The sequence below is a fragment of the Lepidochelys kempii genome, chromosome 2, assembly GCF_965140285.1.
Source record: "Lepidochelys kempii isolate rLepKem1 chromosome 2, rLepKem1.hap1, whole genome shotgun sequence".
NCBI classification, from domain to species: domain Eukaryota; kingdom Metazoa; phylum Chordata; order Testudines; family Cheloniidae; genus Lepidochelys; species Lepidochelys kempii.
In genome coordinates this window covers 195585622-195609193 of record NC_136381.1, presented here as the reverse complement: position 1 = coordinate 195609193, position 23572 = coordinate 195585622, and the positions used below count along the sequence as shown (strand labels likewise).

General features: G+C 39.6%; 1 protein-coding gene across 2 annotated transcripts in view; it reads right to left on the bottom strand.

The window, feature by feature from the left end:
- The window catches only part of OSBPL10 (oxysterol binding protein like 10), a 185308-nt gene that overhangs the window by 66673 nt on the left and 95063 nt on the right, over positions 1-23572 (bottom strand). For both annotated transcript variants that reach the window (XM_073333363.2, XM_073333364.2), the window contains 2 exons: positions 15678-15888; positions 3630-3781 (listed from right to left, as the gene is read on the bottom strand). In XM_073333363.2, coding sequence (XP_073189464.1) covers positions 3630-3781; positions 15678-15888 — 363 coding nt within the window. The remainder of the gene's footprint in view (positions 1-3629; positions 3782-15677; positions 15889-23572) is intronic.

Genomic DNA, 23572 nt, shown 5'->3' with positions numbered 1-23572 from the left:
TTAGTTCAACTGCTGAAATATCTTAATATGCTGAAATGTACAGGGAAAGTCACAAAAGCAGTACATACTACGCTACATACACAGCTTTTATCTTGTGCAAAACAAGACATTTTATTTTATAACTGGGTAGAAAAAGGACTCTGTCTATTTAAAATGGCATTGGCATTTAGAACTCAGACATCAGAATGGTTAAAACTACTTGCAAAATGATGCCCAGAGATTATGAATTACATCTGCTGCAGAGCCCAAGCCTCCACATACAAAACAGCAACATTCCTACAGTTCACTTTACCAATGTATTTTATGAATGATTAATAAATGCAAGACACCTGCAATTTTTAAAATACATCAAAACAAAATGTGGGGAGGAGGAAGAGCATAATGGATATGGAGTCTATCAAGTGGAAACAGATGAGAGGAATAAAATACCTTAGCCACAGGTATAAAGTCCCTTGGGCAGAGCCAGGTGGGGTTTGGGGCAATGACAACACATTAAAGAGTCTGTAAGTGATAAACTGCAATCCATAATTTCATTACTCCTTAGGTCAGACTATTAATGCTCAGCATGTATTATCAAATTATATATTGATATCCAAGCTGCAGTGGCTTAAAATTCACTTTGTTGCATCAGCAGTCATGGAAGATACTGTAATAAAAAAAGGGCAGGAAGGGGGAAAGCAAGAAATCAAAAAGCACAGAGTAATTATTTTTCTCTTCAAAAATAAAAAGTTTTATCGCTTAAGCATTTTCCCCCATCAAGATGAAATTGTTGTGTGCATGCTGAAGATGGAAGGGCTATGAAAAGAAGGAATGCCAAATAGGTATGAAGGACAAAATTGGCCTGAACTCTCACTCTTCTAGCAAGAAATTTCTAATTGACAGCTATTCTTACCAGTTTTCTCTAGTACTAAACAAGTCAAAAGTCCAATGCAACAATTTACAATTTATCCAGGAGCAAGGAATACTCATGGCAATACATTTTTTCCCTCTTTTTAAAAAAGAATACTTCACTTAAGAGAATTGTCATGTACTTATCTGAAAAATAAATTATGCAATTTCTAACTAAAGTGAATTTACATCATATGCTCATCTAGGTCCATTGACCGCACTGCTGGATAAAATTTGAATTACATAATCCTCTTCCAATCCTTCTCTTACCCTCCTATTTAAAAAAAAAAAAAGGCAGAGAGAAACTCTATAGTAAACTAGCAATTCAGGTTTAGCCAATGCCATTTTAAATTATGCTAAATTCAGGATGGTAGGCAAATGCTGAAAATATTGATTAACTAATGGGTAAGTCAGAGACCACTGCGTATTTCATTAAAGGAAAATATACTGTCAAGTTTAATCAGTTCCAATACTAGCAGATTATTAGCTTGTGAAGTATGCCCACAGTATGGAGTGAGGCAGGCACACAAAATACCCAAAACCTCCACTCTGCCAGGGGTCCTGCAGCACTCAGCTGTTCTGTCCTTGAAGAAGACAGTGCTTCTGGGGAGGGCTGGTGGGGGCAACTAACTGTTTGGGTGCATCCCCCAAGGACACTCAAATAGAGCCCCTTGCAGAGATCAGAGCTGCCCCCTAAAAGAACTTCCCTATGTGCTCTCCTTTAAGAGAATCCCACAGGGACACAGTAGCTAAGTTGGTGCAGGAAGATGCAAGTGTGTCACTTGGGGTACATTTTGCTCACAATCTTTTCCAACTACACAGACAGGAAAAAAGTCACACACACACAAAAAAATCACAGAACTCTTCAGTGAATCAGGACAATCATTTGCATTTGGAGAACCACAAGGTCAAACAGCAACTGGAGATATCAAACAAAACCTAGGGCCCAAAACAGAATGTCTGTTCATATGCTCAAATGAAACCAGAATTTAGTTTAGTTTCTATCTGCTAAAGACAGAAAGCAAGTGGAATGTCAATCTGGCTCTTGCTTTTATAGCTGGAACAACAACTGCAAAATTGAAAAGCTTCCTGTCTCCATCTGCTAATGTTATTCAGTGTCTGGACTGAGATAGGAGAAATATATTTAAAGAAACTGTCAAGTCTGCAAAGCCAACAGTTAGACCTTGTAGCTGTCTGGATAGGCAGACATATGTACTTCACCATCCCTTGACTTACCGTAGCTTGTCTGATTTGCTTTTGGAATTGAAAACGTACCACAATCATCTATAAAGTGTGTTCTTATGACTAATGCATTCACATATATCACAATATATAAAATTATTGTAATACATCACACTGCCCTAGTGCTTCACGCAAGCAATAGTCTTGTAATTTCCAGCACTTCTGGTTCTTAAACAATAGAGCAGATAGGCAGAAATGAAGGATGATGGAACATGCATGCTGCAGATAAGAACAACCCCAGTATCTTGGGGTGTGATGGTGAACTGATTGTCCAGCAGAGAAGTTCGGATTTTACTAGTATTTTAGCCTTTACTTTTGGAAATGTATTTTACAGGAATACACTGAGGACAATGCATCAGAAAATGAGCTATATAATGTGTGCTTCGGGTGTAACAAGTGTCTTTGTTAGGTACATCATTATGGGTATAAAAAATCCCTCTGTCAAGTACTTTGCAAGGAACTTACTCTAAAAGAGAAACACATTTTTATACAAGTCCTAGGACACAGCTGGCAAGCAAATGCTCCATCAATAAACTGATATCTTCTAACAGAGATCAAGCACTCCTGAAGATGTCTTTGGACCCAATCCTAGCAGGTGCAGAGTTCCCTCAACTTCATCTAGTAGGATTGGTCCCTTTATCTGGAGGATAATTTTCAACTGGAATTAAGTTGGATTCCCCACACAAAGGTGAGCAGCTCTTTACATCCACATAAATATATCAAAACCACATTAGAGTTAGAAATAAGTTTACAAGTGAGTCTATCACTTGCCTTAAAGTGTTCGCCATGCGAACCAGCATGTCTACAGCAGCCATGGGTATTAAATGCTGCTATTAGACAATCTGCCAATTGCTACCATGGTACACTGTTTTATAGCAATGCCTACCTAATAGTGCACACTGACAATCTCCTAATATCTTGACAACTTTTATACAGTGTCCTGCCAATTCAGAGAGACCAGTATTAGATAGTTTCAAATCTACAAATCATTGATGCAGACATCTCAAGAACTGTTGCAGTGTGCTGTGTTAGTGTGAAGTAAGGAGTCCCTATTCCATGAAACATTACAATATATGCAGCAACTACTCAAATCAGGTCACAATGGGCACCACTAGAATGGACTCCTCATAATTCTTCCATTGAAGATCAAAACAGCTTCAGGCTGAACAAAAGCACATGTAGTACATCAATTCGTAAATTTATCTGCAGTAATCCCACACACGCAGTAAAACACACAGTAAGTGCCATACATAAATATATCGGTCTAGGTTTTTATACTGCATTTTTCACCATACTCCACCATCCATCTTCGCTGTTTAACTTTACTTACTAATTAAGCCATTTAAAATAAAAAATATTTTAAAAGTGAAAAGGAGCAGTTTAATATGAATAAATACCTGTCAAACACAATTTGGCAAGAATGGGCAAGCTACAAGCATGGTAGGGCTTTCTAACCTAAATGAAAAAGAAAACAATATACACAGGTCTACTGTGTTTACCTCAGTATTTGGTGGTAGTGTTTGCCCATCTTGAGTTGCAGTTGGTACTATCGCCCACGTTATATTGGCACTAGCAGATGATAAAGAGCTGAGAGCACTGTTTTTCAGTTCTGTGGAATGTGACTTTGGCCCAGGCCATCCCAGGATGTTTTCTGAAACAGAAAACTAGAGTTAGCCACAAGACTCATCTTCTAGACAGGATTTTAATCTCAGTGTCCTAAATTCTATATATGAATTGCTACTTGTAGTCATAGTCATCTCCCCCACCCCTCTATGCACACACACCTTTGCCACGGTAACTAAAAGATGCTTATATCCTGCATTTAGCAACAATTTATCTGCAATAAATTCCCGTTTTGAGGTGGATAGCTAACATTTACCAAGAAAATTACAAAAGCTATTCAAGCCAGGAATCAATATGGCATAATTAATATAATAACAGGAAATTCATGGTATTTTGATTTTTACCTTCAGCAAATACTTTGAAGCTCATTTTGTTTTCTCCTCTTCCCACTAACTGTGACATTGCAGCTTACATTTTACTTAATCATCACAACTACACAAACATTACAGAACTCTGTAGCAAAGGTCCAAATTATATTTCATGCTCGAATTATCAAATATATTTCAGTTAAGGTCACACGTTATACATGAAGATAATGTGCAATTTAGTACAACTTTCCTAATAAAAATCAAAAACTGTCAATAGTTGTCCGTGCCAATATTATTTAAAAATCTTATAATGGCCCTGAAATAAATATGTAGATTTTCTCCTCATACTAGAAATATGAGTCAGTATCACAATAAAGGGAATGCTTGATTATTCATCTTCTGAATAAAGTCCCAACCCAAAGACGAGTTCAGACAGCATCCATGACTTTTTTCCCCACTCCTCCTGTCTAGGCTGACCAGATAGTAAGTGTGAAAAAATCTGGACAGGGGTGGAGGGTAATAGGAGCCTATATATGAAAAAGCCCCAAATATCGGGACTGTCTCTATAAAATCGGGACATCTGATCACCCTACTTCTGTCTGAAGCCTCTATTTTAGCCCACTACATGTCATTTTGTTTCTCCTCTGTTTTGTTAGAGGTCTTTCTGCATTGGTTAGGAAACCACTTTAGCACCTCTATCAAGACCTGTGTTCACACTAGAAAGTTGTAAACTAAAGATGAGCCTGAACCATAAGCCTCCATCAGTACATTCCTGCCCCCTGGGCATATTTGAACTCTGGCTCGGGCGAACCTTCAGGGATAACAGGTTCCTGGAGAGTAGCAAAAGCCTAATGGACAATCTTTGTACCAGTTTACTCTCCAGTTTGTGTGATGGGTTACATTGCTGTCCACTCCAAAAAATACATCAGCACTAAAAAAAGCTCGCTAGGCCTCAATCGCTGCATTTAGTTTTAGTTATTAGAATTACCAATAACAGCAGAAAATATCTAGATACAGACCACAAAATGACTAATTGCATGAAGGGCATGCGGAGATGGGAAGGGGTTAGTACAGGAAGGGGATGATTACAAGCTCTTTGAGACGGACTTTTTTGTGCATGTGTTTGTGAGCTCCAAACACTACCATAATACAAGCGATAAAATAAATATCAGATTATGATTATTGTTCGATTAGGTAATTCCTATGCTACTGTTAATTTAACCTATTATATTGTAATTACATATTTACAATGCATTTTGTAACTAGAATATTTCTAATGTGTTTTAAATTATTAAATTTAACAAGTAGGAAGAATAAACTGTGTGTGTTTAACCAAAAAGAAGCTGTCATCTGTTCTAAAGATAAGAAGGAATGTGGACTTAAAAATAATATAGAGAGCAGAACTTTTAAAATGATTAATTACCCTTCTCACCCATCCCTGGGAATTGCTTTACGTAAAAATGGTATCCCACTACTTTTTAATTCAGCATGAATGGTCACTGAGATGGGATCTAACACTCCAGTTCCTAGGAATCTTTTTGAAAAAAAATCTTAAAAGCTGTGTAAATACAGAAATCAATTTTGAGGTTGATTTGAAGCTACCAGAACAACCTAGCAGGTTATCTCCACTCCCCAACCTAATTACACAATGGTTTATTCTGAGCAAGCCCTTAGTTCTGTTTTTCTCTTGACTACACATACTTACAATCATCACAGTATGACAGTGAAAGTTATTTTAATGAGGAATATAGTCCTTAGTACATATAATATATTCAAAACTAAGGGCTATTCTCTTTTGCTTTGGGGATGTGGGGGTTTCATATATTTTAAAAATTTGTCAGTGAAGAAGTGTTCCATCCAGTTTAAGATTCCAAATCAGTATTGGAATATATACCTAGATTTAAAAACAAAATTACCAAAAGGTAAATTGAACAGTATGGTTCAATATAAAACATTAAAAAACAATTTCTCTTGCACTTACTTGCCCAATGAGGCCATGAAGTTTCCATGTTTCCCCAGCAACATTTCAGTGACATCACAAAGCTATATAAGTCTCCTTGCTCACATTAGGAGTCTGTGATGTCATCCATTGCAGAAGAAAGCCAGAAACTGAGGCCTCAATAGGCAAATTAAGCATGAATTTATTTTCAAAGATCTTTAGATATAAATGTAAAAAGCTTGTGTTTTATTCTAAATGCACACAATAAGACAACATTTCCATTGGCCCGGGGCAAGAGTAGTGTTCTTTATTGCTATTGCTGTATTGTTGGATCTTTCCTGGGGACTGCACTTTGATAGGGTGGGCAGGCTTATGAAGTCCAAAGACCTTACGAGTTCTGCTGGTGGGAGTTTTCACTCCTTGTAGGATGGGAACCAGACAAGAAACAGTCCATTGGTTCTCCAGTTTGGGGGTTGAGCGACAGGCCAGTAACCTATCCTCATGAAAAAAACTTAAGTTATAGAAATGCAACAATGTCAGTAAGTAGGCAGAGCCTTTTTTGTGCAGCTATCCTAAGCAATACTTGACAGCTCAGGATAGATTCAGATGCTGCTGGAGATCTGAGTTCAGTTTGTGATCCTGGTCCTATTTTTGCTTACATTTTAAGTGATGTGGAGACAAAGCAAGGGACAATCCCACTGCTCCAAAGTGCGCTCTGACAGACTAAAAGAACAACACTGAAGGGCCCTGGAGACCTGCCTGGGACATCCACAGAGTTCTGTGGGAGATGCATGTCTTCAGAGTTAAAGGATAAAATTGAATGAAAAAAGTTCAACTAAAAAGTTAAAGTCCTCTTGAGGGAATTAATGTGACTGTAGCAATGAGCCTCTTCTTTTAATCATCTCCCAAAAGAATAGTATAGCTCTCAGAGCAAAAAGGCCATGAACATGAACAATTTGGCTAAGATTTGACAAAGTCTGTGTGAGGAAGACTTGAAATTTTGTTCTAAAATAAACATGAAGTTAAAATGAACTCAAAATAATTATATATTTTGGCTAGCCACACAAGACCAGTTTTGTGTAATTGATGTGCCACGTGTGCATGTCTCTATTTTTAATAGGTGACTAATAATATATATATGTGTTGTCCCTCTCTCCTTCCCATATGAATAGCTCATTATTGGGTAACAACAAATAATAAAGAATATAGCAGAACTGTCTGATCCTTTTCTAAATGGGACCGGGGAAGGGGAGGTGTGCAATAGAAGAGAAAGTAAATCAGCCAATCAACCCCCTAGTCTATCCACTCTCCCCTCTCTTATTTGCATACTGCAGTCCTGTTGACCATTGTATTTACAAACTACAGACTTTTTTTTTTTTTAATAGTAAGTGAACATGAGAGAAAAAAGTGTCATCTGAATGATACTGCACTTGTGCAGTTTGGATCAGAACTGCAGAACTAGTTGTCTGTACAAATGGACAAAAATATTTTATGGGTATTTTATTTTTAATACATAAAATCTACTTTATTTTTAACTACATCTTTTTTGCTTCAATATAAAGACACATGGTGTCAGGCCAGAACTCACCATCTGCTCCCCTTTTTCCTTCCAAGGTCTTAAATTCTTTTACTGAAATAAAAACTATGGGAACTATGCAAGTGTGTTTTCCCCATCTGTCCCAAGGGCAACCATGACCATCACAGACAGAAGAACAGCCCTTGTCAGTGTGGCACTACGCCCCCATATTCTTCATAGAAATTGTTGTTATATGATGTGAATATGGCATAACTATGATGTATTTTATGCAAGATAAGACATGTGAGATATCATTGAAAAAGTTACGACTTACTGAGTATGACCATCCTATTTGTATGCATGTATCATTTTTATATCTAAAGTTAAATGCAAAGACAATATTTCTATTACAAATGAGTACACCTTGGGAATGCCCACTAGACAGCATTCAGTCAGTCTAGATGGCTCGCTGGGAAGGGCCATTAGGGAGAACAATAGGTCTTTGAAGATGCTAATCTCCCACCAGGAAGCCTTCCTGGGGACGCCGCAAACAGCCTCTGAGTTATGGACTCCATGATAATATTAGTATTTTTCCACTGACTGAGGTTGGGAATCACATGGGAGACAAAGGATTCCTGCCATATGCAAAAACTGTTAAAGGCAGGGGAGTGACATCATCAAGGTTGATTCTTCATTGACTTCCCGCCCAAGAAAGACGACTGCTGGAAATACTTGAGAACAAAAAGACTGGACTAGGGGAGAAGGGTTGAGCCCAGGCTAGAGGGTGTCTAGCCTGCAAAAGTAATATCTGGAGTTTTAAGATGCAAGCAAGTGCAGCTTGCCTTCAAGAATCTCTGCAATCTGCCTAAAACAGCATTTAGAGTGAGAAATTGCTACTTATAACCAGTTTCTTTAGTATATTAAGCTTAGATTGCATGTTAGTTTTATTTGCTAGATCATCTGTTTTGATCTATTTGCTATCCCTTATAATCACTTAATCTGTCTTTTGTAGTTAATAAACTTGGTTTGGTTTTGTCTAAAACCAGTGTGTGTGGAAATCATAACTTGGGGCAGAAAGCTGTGTACGTCCCTTCTCCACACTGAGGAAGGGGGCGAATTTCATGAGCTTACACTGTACAGTTCTCGATGCAGTGCAAGATGGTACAATTTTGGGTTTACCCTCTAGGGGGCCATGTGCTCTTGAGGACTGGGCAACTCCTTAGCTGAGCCTTCCCATACAGAGCTGATCTCAGTATGTGTGTGTATAGCTGCAGCTAGCTGTGTCGCTACCTGTACGTGTGCTGGTAAAGTGCAGTCTGAGGCCTGAGGGAGGGCTTGGCTGGCTTGCCTCAGCAATACAGAGTAAATGGAGCCCAGGCTGGTGGGTCAGGCAGGCTCAGAGGTACCCAAGTTCCAAGTGGCACCCCGAAGGGGGGGGAACCCATCACAGTCAGCTTAATCAATGTTTTTAAAGTTGCTGTTACACAACTAAGTTCTGATCCAACTAGCAATATCAGCATGCCAAGAGCCAAGGACCAAAAGGGAAAAGCACATCTTCTTTCCTATCGTCTCTTCAGACAAGAAATATCAATTTGCTGTATTCATCAGCTTGGAGTCTAACTACTTAACAGAACAGCTGGACATGCAGCATCCCAGAAAAGGCAGTAATGAAATATCTTTGGCACACCCCTTAAAAGTAAACAGCAGTGATTAGTCATAATAGCTTAGAAAGTTAAAAAAATTGTACTAAATGTCATGAGAAGCTAGTTTTCATAACAGATTTTAAAAATATCTATGGCTTCTACTAGAAATTCTCTCGTGACACACTTCAGAGCCCCAGCAACATTCTTCTTTAATCTGCCAGATCTTACTTTGGAGCAGTGAAGTCCCCCTAGCCCTGTGCTGCACATGGTAAATGGAGCTGGTTTTCTTTAGTGAGCGCTGCCACCTAAGTAATATCGCATCCTGCTTCCCAGAAGTAAGCAAAGCCTTATGAGGCCACTTAAGGACCAAGAATATTCAGAGCTCATTAGAAATCATAATAAATCAGATAATTTCAAAGTTAATTCTTTAAACATTTGTTTTAGTTACTTTAACAGTTATATTTACAATTAGAGGATACGACAACACATCTCCTCTCTACTTGATACAGATAATGTCCACACTATGGTTGCCAGGCATCCAGTTTTTGACCGGAACACCCCATCAAAAAGGGATCCTGGCAGCTACAGTCAGCGCTGCTGACCGGGCCATTAAAGGTCCGGTCAGTGGTGCAGTGGGGCTAAGGCAGGCTCTGTGCCTGCATTGGCTCCGTGCGGCTCCCAGAAGCATCCAGCTTTTCCCTTCAGCTCCTAAAGGGATGCGCGGCCACGGGCGCTTCATGCACTGCCCCCATCCCGAGCGCTGGCTCCACAGTTCCCATTGGCCAGGAACCACAGCCAATGAGAGCTGCAAGGGTGGTGCCTGCGGACAGGGGCAGCACGCGAAGCCACCTGGCTATGCTTCCATGTAGGAGCTGGAGGAAAATGCCGGCTGCTTCCAGGAGCCACCTGAGGTAAGCACCGCCCAGAGCCTGCACCCCAAACCCCCTCCTGCACCCCATCCCTTGCCCCAGGTTAGAACCCCCTCCCATACCCTAACTCACTCCCAGAGCCTGCACCCCTCACCCCGCCACACACACCTCAACCCCGTCCCAGCCCTGAGCCCCCTCCCACACCCAAACACCCTCCAAGATCCCACACTCCGAACCCCACATCCCCAGCTGGAGCCATCACCCCCCCACACACACACACACACCCCAATTCCCTGCCCCAGCCCAGAGCCCTCCCCACACCATGAACCACTAATTTCTAGCCCCATTCCAAAGCCCACACACCCAGCCCAGAGCCCCTCCCCCAGCTCGGAGCCCCCTCCCACACTCCAAACCCCTCATTTCTGGCCCCATCTTGGAGCCCTCACCCACACCTGCACTCCAGCCCCCTGCTCAGCCCAGTGAAATTGAGTGAGGGTGGGGGAGAGCAAGCGATGGAGGGAGGGGGGATAGAGTGGGTGGGGCCTCTGAAAAGGGGTGGGGCAGGGGGTGAGGCAGATGTGTTTGGTTTTCTGCAACTGGAAAGTTGGCAGTCCTAGTCCACACCTCCCAAATAAAAAAAAACCATCATCTGTACTACTAGCCATAAGACATGTTATTGCTGCCCAATGGTATAGCCCCTCTGTTCCCACTTTGGGCACTTAGTGCTGAAAATATGGCATATACTGATCATGGAAATTACTATTTTTCCATAAAATTGAATAAAAATTAATATTTTACAGTTCAGCTACTTGTTCTCAATCACATCAGATCCCTTGATTGAGAATGCTTTGTCTTCTGCTTTTGTGCACTTTATCCCAGATTTTGTGATTTTATCCCAGAAGAGCACAAGTGTCTCAGCAGTTCACAGGCCAAAATTAGGCCTTTCACATAGCTGGGGCTTGATGCATTAATTGCTTTGAACATTTATGTATTTTCTCCAACATACTGCAAATGAAGTAGGAAGAGAAGAAAGAGAATTTCTAGAATCTCAAAGTCATCTTTCTAAATTATTTCCAGTGCCCATTTCTTTCCAGATATGATGCAAGAACTGAAGAAATGTTTCAGCCATCCTCCAACAGGATAATGGTGGTTGAGCTAACAAGAATAATTATTTTGACCTCCTAATATTAGGAGATGACAACATGGGTCATCCATTTCGTTGAAGAAAGAATCTCCTGCATCTGCAGTAACCAAAAACTGTCTAAACGCTGTAGAATTAAAATCTCTCAATTGGAATTGGCTAGAGCATTACTTAGAGTCATTAGGTATGAGTTTATTCAGGTCTGATGAATCCGGAACAGCTTACTCTAATGACTCCCCCTAGAAATGACAATCCTATCAAAGAAGGCCTGAATAAAATTAAATCGAGAGGAGAAACCAGTAATCATGGCTTTTAGCCACAGGTTCCTTCAGGCAATTGTGTTGCATAACTGGACCCTGGAAGAAAAATCTCATGTTGCAAAGTACATCTTTTTAACAGGAGAGAGCAGACTAAATATTTTATAAGCTTTTTAGCCTCTCTGTTCCTCTTGATTTTCTTTTTCCTAGTTTAACTGTGTGTGTATTCAAACTCTAACAGTAAGAGCAGATGCCATGCCTGCCTTCAGGCCAATGCAAAGAGATTGTGAACTTCTAAGGGAATTTTTAGCTTTCCTTTCTATGAAACCTTTGGAAATACTGGTTCTATCCACGGGAATTAGAAACCTTATCAATGCCAAGAGGGAAAAGCTTATTGTTAGGCTAGAGGACCAACATTTGTATTTGTCCAGCTCCCCTATCTCAGCCAGTTTACTTGTTTCACATGGATCTAAAGAAGCGTGTCCAGAGATATAGAAATAGGAAGTAGTCCCCTCCTTCTCAGAAGGATTTTTGTATCGTCTTTGTTTCCTACCCCCCGGTTCCATGAAGAAAGCTAAAACAAAGCCAAGAATTTAAAGACCTCTTCTCAGTCAAAGAGGAATGCTCCTTCAATTTACTTTTTAAATACTGTATTTTGTTTGCATCTCTTATGAGGTGAGTGGAACATGGAAGATAAGAAGGGTCCTTTAGTTCCTGTGTTTCGTATGCCTATGTGGATTATTTAAGATGTGTAGTTATCCCTGGATTCTCTTTAGAAGTCTGAATTAAGACAGGGCCCCAATACAGTATTATGATGCAGATGGCACTTTATGCCAAGTACCCACGTAACTGTTTTATGTTCTGCATAACTCCAAAAAAAAATTGCTTTTTTCATGCCATCTTTCCACTCCTCAGCTCATCATCTAGCCCTTCTGCCATCCTTCTCCAGGTCTATTTTTTCTGTTTTCAGAAAAAGGAGTGTCCAGATTTTCCCACCCAGTTGTCTCTGCAGCTTTGTGGTTGGGTCTTACCTGACGGTTAAGCTAATTAGTAGGGCCAGTGTTTTCCGGCAATGAAAACAGAGTAATTTCAGATCTTCAAAGCTTTATATTTCAGAAATTTCAGATATGCATTATATTAATACAAAAGATACACGTATTGACAAACATGAGCAATATGTAATCCTTTACTGCACAAAAATGCAGTAGCCTACATTAGTGTTTACAGACAATTTTTTAAACCGAAATTGTCATTTTTAGAACATAAACGTATTAACTGATCATCATTATAACCACAAAACAAAATTCTTGCCATGCAAGACTATACATTTAAAATAAAAGTTGGATTACTGTTTTATGCAACGATCTAACAGCACCGGGAACTATGGAATAATTACATTTCTGCTAAAAGAAAACTAATGTTTTATTGCAAATATTTACATATCTCCTATATCAGCATACAAATATTCATTGACACGCACTTAGGACACATTAAAACTCATTTAGGCATACAGCTTCATATTTTCCAATGACATACAGTAATGTTGCAGGGCTAGCACTTGTCCAAGTTTGAAGAAACTGCATTCAGCATCAACTGAATTTCACAGGATCACCAAAACAACACAAGCAATCTGGCTAAATCTTGGCAAACATTTGTCCATGCTTCTCCAAAAACTGGAGAGAGAAATGTCATTGGGTACTAGGAAGTTTATTTACAATGTTCAAGTAAACTTCCCACTCACCCTCAAGTACAGAATTCAGCAGCAGAATACTCAGTTCATAGTCACCTATGTTGTGGGACAGTACACGAATTTGCTTGGGATTAATGATTCTCACATTGTGAAAAAAATCTATATGCTGGCTGTTTCTCTGTATTTAATTAAGTACCTCTGCACAGCTTTGAAAAACTTGATACTTGAGATTGTCTTCTCTAGCACATTCTGTTCTGTGTACTGCAGTATTTCCAGGATAGCTTAGTGGTTTGAGCATTGGCCTGCTAAACCTAGCGTTGTGAGTTCAATCCTTGAGGGGGCCATTTAGGGAACTGGGGCAAAAATTGGGGATTGGTCCTGCTTTGAGCAGGGGGCTGGACTAGATGAACTCCTGTGGTCCCTTCCAACCCTGATATTCTATGATTCTATGAAATCAAATGCAATTTTGTACACTTCCGTTGGTAATGTTGACCACGATTCAAACTTAAGCAGTGTCCAAACAAGTGGAGTTGCTTCTGCTTGGATAAAAATTGAATGTGCCACACAATGATACACTACAATAAACACTTAGCTCCTCTAAAACAGCAGTAGTCCTCCACTTTGATTTCCTGACCAATGAACCCTTTGTAATACTCCACATGATGGCAGAGATTGTCTACGGCTTTAAATCAAAGTATTCCATCTTGTTACAACCAGTTGCGGCGGTAGTGTTGGGCTTTCAACTCCATGGTCAATAAGGTAGACTCTAAGTGCGGTTTGCATATCAGCTTTTTTATTAGAGCACACAGACAGTCCACTTCTGTAAACAAACAGAGCCAGCGCTCACCTAGTATGCCCAGCAGGTCACATGAATGCAGCTGGTTAAAATGTCACTCAAACTGTCTTTAAATGACTTTCACATTTATTTTGCATTATAAACTACTACATTTGAAAAGTCAATGTCATGTTATATAACGGTCTTTATAACAGCTTGTGCAACTGCAGATTAATTCCACTTTTTCTACAAATTTAGCAGCAGCTGGGCAATCTGCTGAAACCTGCATCAGCTGTATTAGAATATTTGCAACATACCAGTTTACACTGTCTGTATATTCATCCACAATTACAGCTACGTGCTGACCCTTCAATTCAGTGACCAGTTGCTGCTTGTTTAGTTCAAAGACACAGGGAAGATTGACTTGTCTCAGTGTACTTGCTTGCAGGATACAGACTCCATTTCAGAAATGCTCGTTTAGGAATTCTCACATTTTGTCTGTTTTTTCTAGCGTGATGTTTGCGTTGCAACAGGCTTCCACCCAGTCTTGTACTATCTTTTCCCTGTATTTCTGATTTTCATTTTGTTGTGCAAGCACACCAGTAATTGTGCACTGTTGCTTTGTTGCTGTCTCATTGCTGCTCTCTAGCCTTTGCTTTCTTTTTTCCATGGCTGCAATATGACATGGACCTTTAATGTGGTTGAGTATGTGATCCTTTTTAACACGATCAAGAACTTGGCTGCAAATTGTACGAAATAACTTCCCTTCATCCACATGGAGCACATCTTTGCCGAATTCTTTAACTATCCTCAGGGTTAACCATTTTAGGCATTGGTAGTAAATGGCTTGAACAGCTGAAGCACAAGGTGGAAAAATCAGAAGAAATCGGCGATTCCAGAAATGAAAGGTAATTTCAGAAAATAATGCATCAATATCAGCAATTTCCAGAAAACACCGACCCTACTAATTAGAAAGGACGTTTTTCCCCCCGAGTAGTGAGGGATGGTGGTTCTTGAAAGGTTTTTAAGTAAATTAGGTAGAGATGGCAAAGTTGTTGTCAAGCCATCCAAATGTGAAGAATCATTGGTTTACATCTGGTCTTATAACAAGTCCTGATCCTACAATCGGGTCTAACAGTGAAATCTGTGTGTGAACTCTCCTGCTGACTATACTGTGACATGTTAGACCTTTATTTTGAAGCAGTTTACAGAGATCTAGAATCGGGCTAATTAAGACGAGGGTCTACATAGGTGCCAGGCTCAGGGTCCTACTTTGTAACTATGTAACCATATGCCAAAGGTAAATAGGAAGACACTATTGCTTTCTCTTTCCAAACTTAGAGAAAACCACAAGCACTGACTCAATATATAGGGATATCCTATCCTCCCTAGAGATTTCTATTTAGAAAAAAAAAAAGAGATAGAATTTGTTATTAAAGCACATTGTGTTAAATTTCAATTTATTAAAAAAAAATCTGCTTTTTAAAAAACAAAATTACTTTTCTTTGAACTTATTTAATTTTTTCTTATTTGCTGTTTCCAAAACCTATTTATGCAGAAGACACTTAACGGCTCTTTTGCTCTTGTTTTCTGATGTTGATGGTTTCTACAATATTTGTGGGTCAGAAGGAAAATGTTGATATCTCGGTCCAAGGAAGCTTATTTAGTGTTGATCCTGTGTCATTTCTTTAAGGAAAAGTCCATCCTGCCTCTCTGGGGATCATAATTTAAAAAAAATAAAATAATAAAAAATACAAAGACCAGGAAGAAGACAGCTTGTGCTCACCTGAAGGCAATGTCCTGTTATTGTGTTGGCCTGCCTGATGCATACTATGCTGTAATAAATTCAGGCATTCTCCAAGGCAGCTTAGGGTGGCAGCAGAGGTAGCTTTTAAAAGCAGCAAGTCCTGATCCAAGGCAGAAAGAGGTCCAGAACCTGGAAGGGATTCAATGGCTTGCACAAGATTCTTCTGTTGTCCCTCCACTTGGCTCATGATCTGTAAGGGTTAAAAAAAAGCCATGTGGTCATACGAAAAGCCTTCATTTGCACCTTACAAATTGACATGTCAAACTGTATTTAAACCTTACTATAGTTGAATGTTAACGTTCAGTTCAGTTAACGTTCAGTTAATCAGTAGAAAACAGACATGCATAAAAATATCCGTGTGAAGAACATAGGCACACTGAAAGAAAGAGAATTTTAGATTCCTAATTTTAAAAAAACTAATGCCACTCAAAAACAAACCGTTCAGTATGTTAGGGCAAAACTTCTTAAAAAAAAGTTGGCATCCTAGATTTCAGGAATGAATCATGCTTTATGCTTTTCACTATATGAAAAAGATCCAGTCCTATCTCCTTTTCCTTTATTAATTCAAGCTTATAATTCCTCTCCCCAGGATATGATCTGAAAATCCAGACGAACATAAGCAGAATCTCCTGTCCTCTTCCATTTGTGTCATGGACAAAGTGAGGGTTATTTTTATTTCTCAAAAAAATAATCAGTGAAAATTTGTTTTTTGCAAAACCGAAGGTGATTTGGACCCAGATACCATATTATTATTATATGTATTTATGAGGCACCTATTACTATAGTATCTGAAACCGCACATTTTAGGGAGATACAGTTCAGCTGCGCTTAGATATGGTCTATCTAGATAGAGAAAAATAAAATGGCATGCATGGCATACTTACATAAAAGGCAGTAGATGAGAAAATAGTGTGAAGTACAGTACTACACATATTGGATAGTACCAAAAAGAGTAAAGCAACTTTCAGAAACCCTCCTTACTGCTGAGAGAGGAAAGAGGGTGTTCAAATCCCTAATACAGTTGAGTCCCAGAGCTTCTAGGTGGTAGGGGGTACAGCACACAATTACACTAGGTCACTTTTCTTTCACCTGCCTTTCCAAAGAGAAAAGACTAAATGGAACACTGGCACATGCAGATGCAAATGCCACTGAAATAACTGGAAGCCGAACCCACCCATGCCAGGGCTGAATTTGGCTCAGGATATTTTACTTTTGTGACGCTCTCAGACCTCACCAAGTTATGACTAAAGAGAGAGATGTTATCCCTGAACTCAGAGGGATGGTTTGAAGACCATGTCATTCTGCTAGTGCCATCAATTCCTTACAAGTGTTTGCAGAAGGATTTATTTATTTGTTATGCTGCCACCTACACAGTCTTTTCTTACTTCCACAAGGCAGAATTTGACTCAGACTTATTCCTGAGGCTCTTTCTTTGATGTAATGTATCTCAGAAGGCAGACAAAGTTAAACTAAACATACCCATGGTTGGATATACTTATTTGTGGTTCAAGCAAACTCTCACTGAGTGACAAAACAAGACAGGATTTAGTCACACCAGTATTTAAAAATATTAACAAAATGAACAGAAACAGTGTCCACTGAAACACTGATGTACAATGAGGTTAAATAGAGATGCAAACTTAACTTGATCACTAAACATATCTAGAGTCAGAATATAAACTCCCTTCAGTTGGCGAACACAGATACATTTGAACCCCAGTAGTGTTGACCTTCAAACAATTAATCAGAAGAACAACATCTCCAGAATGTCTGCTATATCCCACTGTGACTCAGTGGGAGTTACAGGATAGACCAGTTTCCAGTTCTCTTTCACTAGAGCTCCTCTGCCAAGCTAAAAGCAAAAAAGTCACATTTTCTATAACCCTCCAACTCCCTCTCCAACAATTTTCCCCCATGTCTGGTTATTTCCCCAGTCTAGGACTCCCCTGTCTAAAGATATGCAGGAAGATACCCCGGGGGAGTTCTGTAAAATTTTAGTTATGTCAGATCCTAATGTTGAAAGTTTCAGGGTTGAGAGAACATCTATTTCTCAAACCATAAAAGGAATTTTAGATCACATTTTAAAATAAAACATGTACAATATTCCACATGCAGTATTCTATTTTGTCCTTTTCTGTTTTTAAAACATTGTGTATTTTGCTAAATATGGCATTTTAAACCCTTAAAAGTAAAGTGCTATTTAATAAAACTTGTAAGGGCATTTAGTAAGTGTACACATACAGTATCATAGACTAAACTTCAAAATCAGAATATGATCAGAGAGATAAATAAATCAAAACCTACCTAACTTCAGCTAGATTAACATCTGGCTGAGTTTACAGACCGGTGAATGCTGATAACATCTACAGAACAATACACCACATTATTTGTGCTGCTGCTATAATGCAATTTATTGATCAGATTTAACCATGACATCATATAAGACATACATTTGCACTAGCATTTACAAAGATCACTAGATACTGTATATATCTTTCATATAACTAATTTAAAATTAATCAGATTACAAACTTTTCAGAGCAGGTGCTATTCTACTCTGTGTTTATACAGAATCTAACACAGTGGGTCTCTAGGCTCTACCCTAACACAGATAAATAGTAATCCTGACTGGGGCCTCTACACACTAGCCTAATACAAGCAGTACCAAACACCAAGTTTGTAACTGGTTACAAAAAGGTAGCTATAATCCTAGCATAGATAAATGATAAAAATGTACATTTTCAAGCTAAAATGCAACATTACTAGAAACTCACTCTGAAACCCCCAGAGGATTCAGATTCTTTTACTCAGCACTTTTCTTATAAGTTACTTCCACAGTGACTTGTATTGTATTAAACAATTGAAATTTCTAAGAATAATTTAATGTAATCAGTATTACTTCACTGTGGAAGTCATCAATAAAAAGGAGTTAATGCCTTAAATAAATCTCATGCGAACATAGTTTAATTAATAAGATAATTGTAGGCTTAGGCTCAAGATTCCAAAGCTGCAGAAAAAGCATTAAAAAAAATCTAGGTGAATTTATAAGAATAAAAAAATGTCTACTTTCATCTGATTACTCCTTACATATTACAATGAATTGAATAGGTTTCATACATTTTTTTTTAAATGTAGCACACTTCACACACAGTCTGTCAAAATACCCTGGTTAGAAACAAATGACATTTCTTGAGATTGATGACTAATAATGTACAAAGATTGAGTCCACTGGAAAAAGAAGAGAGAGTTGACTATATTAAAGATGCAATTAAGTATCCTTGCAGACAAGTTATAGGCGGGGAAAATGGAAGGGTGTATTATTAGGGAAAGGAAAAGCTAGGTTTAAAAGCCAACTGGATACTAAAAGAAGTTTTAGAGCAAAATTTTTAGAGACAATGAGACCCAGAAGTTGATAGATGCATCTCCCAACTACGAATACACAAGCGAACTATGTAGGCAGTGAAAAACTACAGTGAATGCCTTGTATAAGAAAGTACACATATAACATCCACAGCCTAAAGAGTCTTAATGTAAATACAAACCGAAACTTCAGTGGAAAACAGACTGGCTTTTGGGTGGCTATATATAGGGGCTAATTAAATATTTGCATAATTGAGATAGAGAATCAGGAATAACAACAACTGTGTTCTCAAATTACAGCCAGAAACTTGAGGGGGGGGGTGAATTTTGTTTAAAACCCGACATAAAAAATGCCATTTTAAACACAATTTCATGTCCAACAATGGGCAATTCAGCATATATGAACACCTAAAGGACAAACATTTCAACAATCCTAGAACATTTAGGATGTGGTACAAAGAAAGGCAACCAAACACATTCTGTGTTATAGTAAATAAAAGCTATAATTAACTGCTAAAAAATTAAAAAAAAAAAAATCAAGAAATACTGAAAGTGCCATTTCTGCAGTAGAAGAAAAATCACAGAAATTCAATGGTTTTTAAAAGCTATATTAATCTTTCCACTGCAGAAATGCCATCTTACAAACCTTGAATGTCAACTTTGATTTAAAGGGCAATTGTTTCTGAGACTCAGTAAAAAAGAAATACCCTTCATTAAGGGTATTCTAACAATAATAAACTCTTTATTATTGTTTTATCACCGTCCTAAGTTAGAGATAAATTGAAACTTAAAAAAAAAAAAATCTAACTAACCCACGGAAGTCGACAACACATGACTGCTTTTTTGGCATGGCCTTAAAGAGACCTCATCTGGTAAATCAGACTATAAATACATCTCTCCAAAATTAGAAAGGATATGACAGTGTGCTATCCAGTCCACAGTGGTGCTATAAACAGAACACTTATTTTCTTTGAGTCAATGCACTTGGAGATTGCAACCATTGTGGGCCATATTATGACATTAAGGCAAATACCCTCTTTGGATATCTGCAGAGCTGCCCCACACCAGGGAGTTCTGAGAAGTATACCACAGCACAATGCTCCCAGGAATTCCATGGTATGTAGGCGGAACAATGCCCATCAAGCTACCTTTCAGACCAGGCAGAGTGCTCAACTCCCCAGCCAGCCCTGTTGGTCAAGGTAGAGAGCAGGGAGAAAACAGGGTCAAGACCACTGCCCACATCTCAGCCCTTTCAAAATAAGGGTATGTCTACACTGGGGGGGGGGGAGGAGGAGGAAAGGTGTGTTTTAACTCAGGTGGGCTAACTCCGGTTAAAATTGCAGTGAAGACACTGCAATTTGGCTTTTAATTCAGGTTAGCAGCTTGAGTTAACAATGCCTCTGTGGAGCTCAGAGTTGAATTTGAGCTGCTACCCTGAGTTAAAAGCTGTCTCCCCCTTCTCCCCCCCATCCTATTTCAACCTGAGTTAGGAACACACTTCTCCCCCTCCACCCCGAACGTAGACATACCTTGAGTGCAAGGACTCCAACTCTTCCTGGCCCTGCACTGGGATGCAAGGTTGTGGGGAGGCTCTTCAAGTCTCCCATAGCTACAATCTGGCCCTATATCTGACTATCTAATAAGGCAAATCTGACATGTTAGATTTTAAGAGGAACTAACTTCATGTATATTTAATGGTTTTATGCTAGTAGTTAGAGCACGGGTGGGCGAACTTTTTGGCCCAAGGGCCACATCTGGGTATGGAAATTGTATGGCAGGCCATGAATGCTCATGAAATTGGGGGTTGGAAAGTGGGAGGGGGTGAGGGCTCCAGCTGGGGGTGCAGGCTCTGTGGTGGGGCTGGGGATGAGGGGTTGGGGGTGCAGGAGGGTGCTCCGAGGTGTTTGGAGAGCAGGAGGGGGATCAGGGCTGGGGCAGGAGGTTGGGGGTCAGGGTGCAGGCTCTGGGCAGAGCTTATCTCAAGCTGCTCCCAGAAGCAGCGGCATGTCCTCCCTCCAGCTCCTATGCAGAGGCGTGGCCTGGCGGCTCTGCATGCTGCCCTGTCCGCGAGCACTGCCCCTGAAGCTCCCATTGGCTGTGGTTGCCACCCAATAGGAGCTGCGGGGGCAGCAATCGGAGCCCCCTGGCTGCCCCTATGCGTAGGAAGCGGAGGGGAGATGTGCTGCTGCTTCTAGAAGCCGCGTGGAGCCCCGGCATGCCTGGAGCAAGACAAGCCCCGGACCCCACTCCCTGGCTGGAGCTCGAGGGCGGGATTAAAATGTCTGAAGAGCCAGATGCGGCCCCCAGGCCGTAGTTTGCCCACTTCTGAATTAGAGAAACTACTTCATAAGTGTACAATACACTCCAGGATGACATGGAAACTCTCTCTCTCTATGAATAGGAGACCATAGAGATTCTGAATTGCCAAGTTTTACGACAATGTTCTGAACAGTTGAATGTGCCCTTGATACCAATGCCAATATGCTATTCTCTCTCTTTGTATTAGCCTGTAGATAGAATACTAACATGTGCCAGTCTATTAGCAAACACCAGCAGCAAATGGACCAGTCTATAGCCATCTCCTTTAGAAGATTTTACACTATCAAGAATACAATATTTTAAAAAAAATCTCTTGCATTATAACAATTGTGTGCAGATGGAAAAAATCATTCCTGACCTGCAGTGTTTCATAAGAAAAAATGAGAAGTCGGGAAAAAAAAACAGTACAGTCATTTGGAGAGGTCATAGCTATAGAAATAACAATCACATTAGGAAAGCTTTAACAATTCAAATGACAACATAAAAAAGCATCACAACTAAGGCTAAATTGATTGCTTCACCATTCCCTGTCCAAAGCCCTAGAAGGTATTAGGGAGAGAGCCAAGCTAGCCCTCGTTGAGTCTTGCCCAATTCTTTCTTAACACAATTGTTTTTTCTGTAAAAGTTCTATCTTTATAGGAATCAACTGCTCCTTTTCTAACCTTTTATTTTTTTTTAAAGCAAAGTGTTTTTTAGATTAGGTCTGAAAGGAGAGCAGGAGGGGGATCAGGGCTGGGGCAGGAGGTTGGGGGTCAGGGTGCAGGCTCTGGGCAGAGCTTACCTCAAGCAGCTCCCAGAAGCAGCGGCATGTCCTCCCTCCAGCTCCTATTTCCACAAATCCTTTACTGCTACTGTTTACGTTTTAATGCCATAAGTAAAGCTTATCAGAGAGAAAATGAGGGAGAGAACATGTGTGGGAGACCAAGCTTTGGAAATTACTTTAGGTTCCTAGACTGGGGAGTCCAACCTCACCACAGATGCTCTGAGGACTTTGTTCATATTTCAGGTAAACAAGCACGTATCGTAGCAACCGTATTTTGTAAGATTCCAAGATGCTGTAAGAAAACTCACAGAAGCATGCTGCATGTAAAGGGAAAACTGTCCATACAGAGTGAGTAAGTACAATCCCTGTAACTCTAATTCCACCTTGGGCAAGAGAGCTCCTCATTACGTGCTCTTGACATGAACTTGGTCAACAGGGATAAAAACTCATATGTTTTAGAAGTTTAAAAAAGAAAACACACCACACACAGCCAAATACATACCTAGCATAACTCTGTTGACATCAAACCAGTCACATCAGTAATTAATCTGACCCACTGGCTATAAATTTACTCAGGTTTATGATCCCCCTTCAGCGTTTTGTTGTTTTTTCCTTTTTGTTTTAATATATCACTTTTGGCTTAATTTCAAGTTGCTGGGTTTAGTGTGAGGGTACTGGGTGGTGTTGGTTGCCTGTAATATACAGAAGATCAGACGACGTGATCTGGTAGTCCTTTCTGGCCTTAAACTCTATGACTGATTTACAGCAACCAGGTCTCAGCTATTAGGAAAAGGAAAACGTATACATACTTACCTCACAGATATCTTTCTTTACATAGAAAGAGCTGCATATCACATACTACGCTTTTAGCCTGCTTCCATGTTTAGCAGATGCAGAACTCAGCCTTGTCAATCACTGGCTCACAGATTCACCACTCCAACTGCAAAGCCAGCCAAACTGAAATAACCCCATAACTATGATGAAAATGAGTAAAGCATTCATAACTCTAAACTATGGATATTTTCTATTGCAAAATATGAGACATTTGTTATTTGCTTAGCTTCTGAAAAGTGATTCCTTAATCCTATCCAAGGTCACTCAGATCTATGGGCCTTAATACTTAAATAAAGGAAATTTTCAGATAAGCACACATAAAATTTTCCTTTTCTTCAGCACAGTAACCTCCACAGATCTTACAGCAGGGTTTTATCAGCAGCATGCAGCAAAGGAGGCTAAATTATAGCTTAGCATATAAGTGAAATTGAAATAGCTATGCACAAAGGTCATTTCTTGATTGCCTGAGGCATTACAGCATACAACACCATCCTCCCATAAAACAGTGTTCTACACATCAGCTTTGAAGCGTTTTATGAAGAAACATCAAGGAAAACCAGGATGCCACCTCACTGATTTCTCCTAAAGCTCTGCAGTA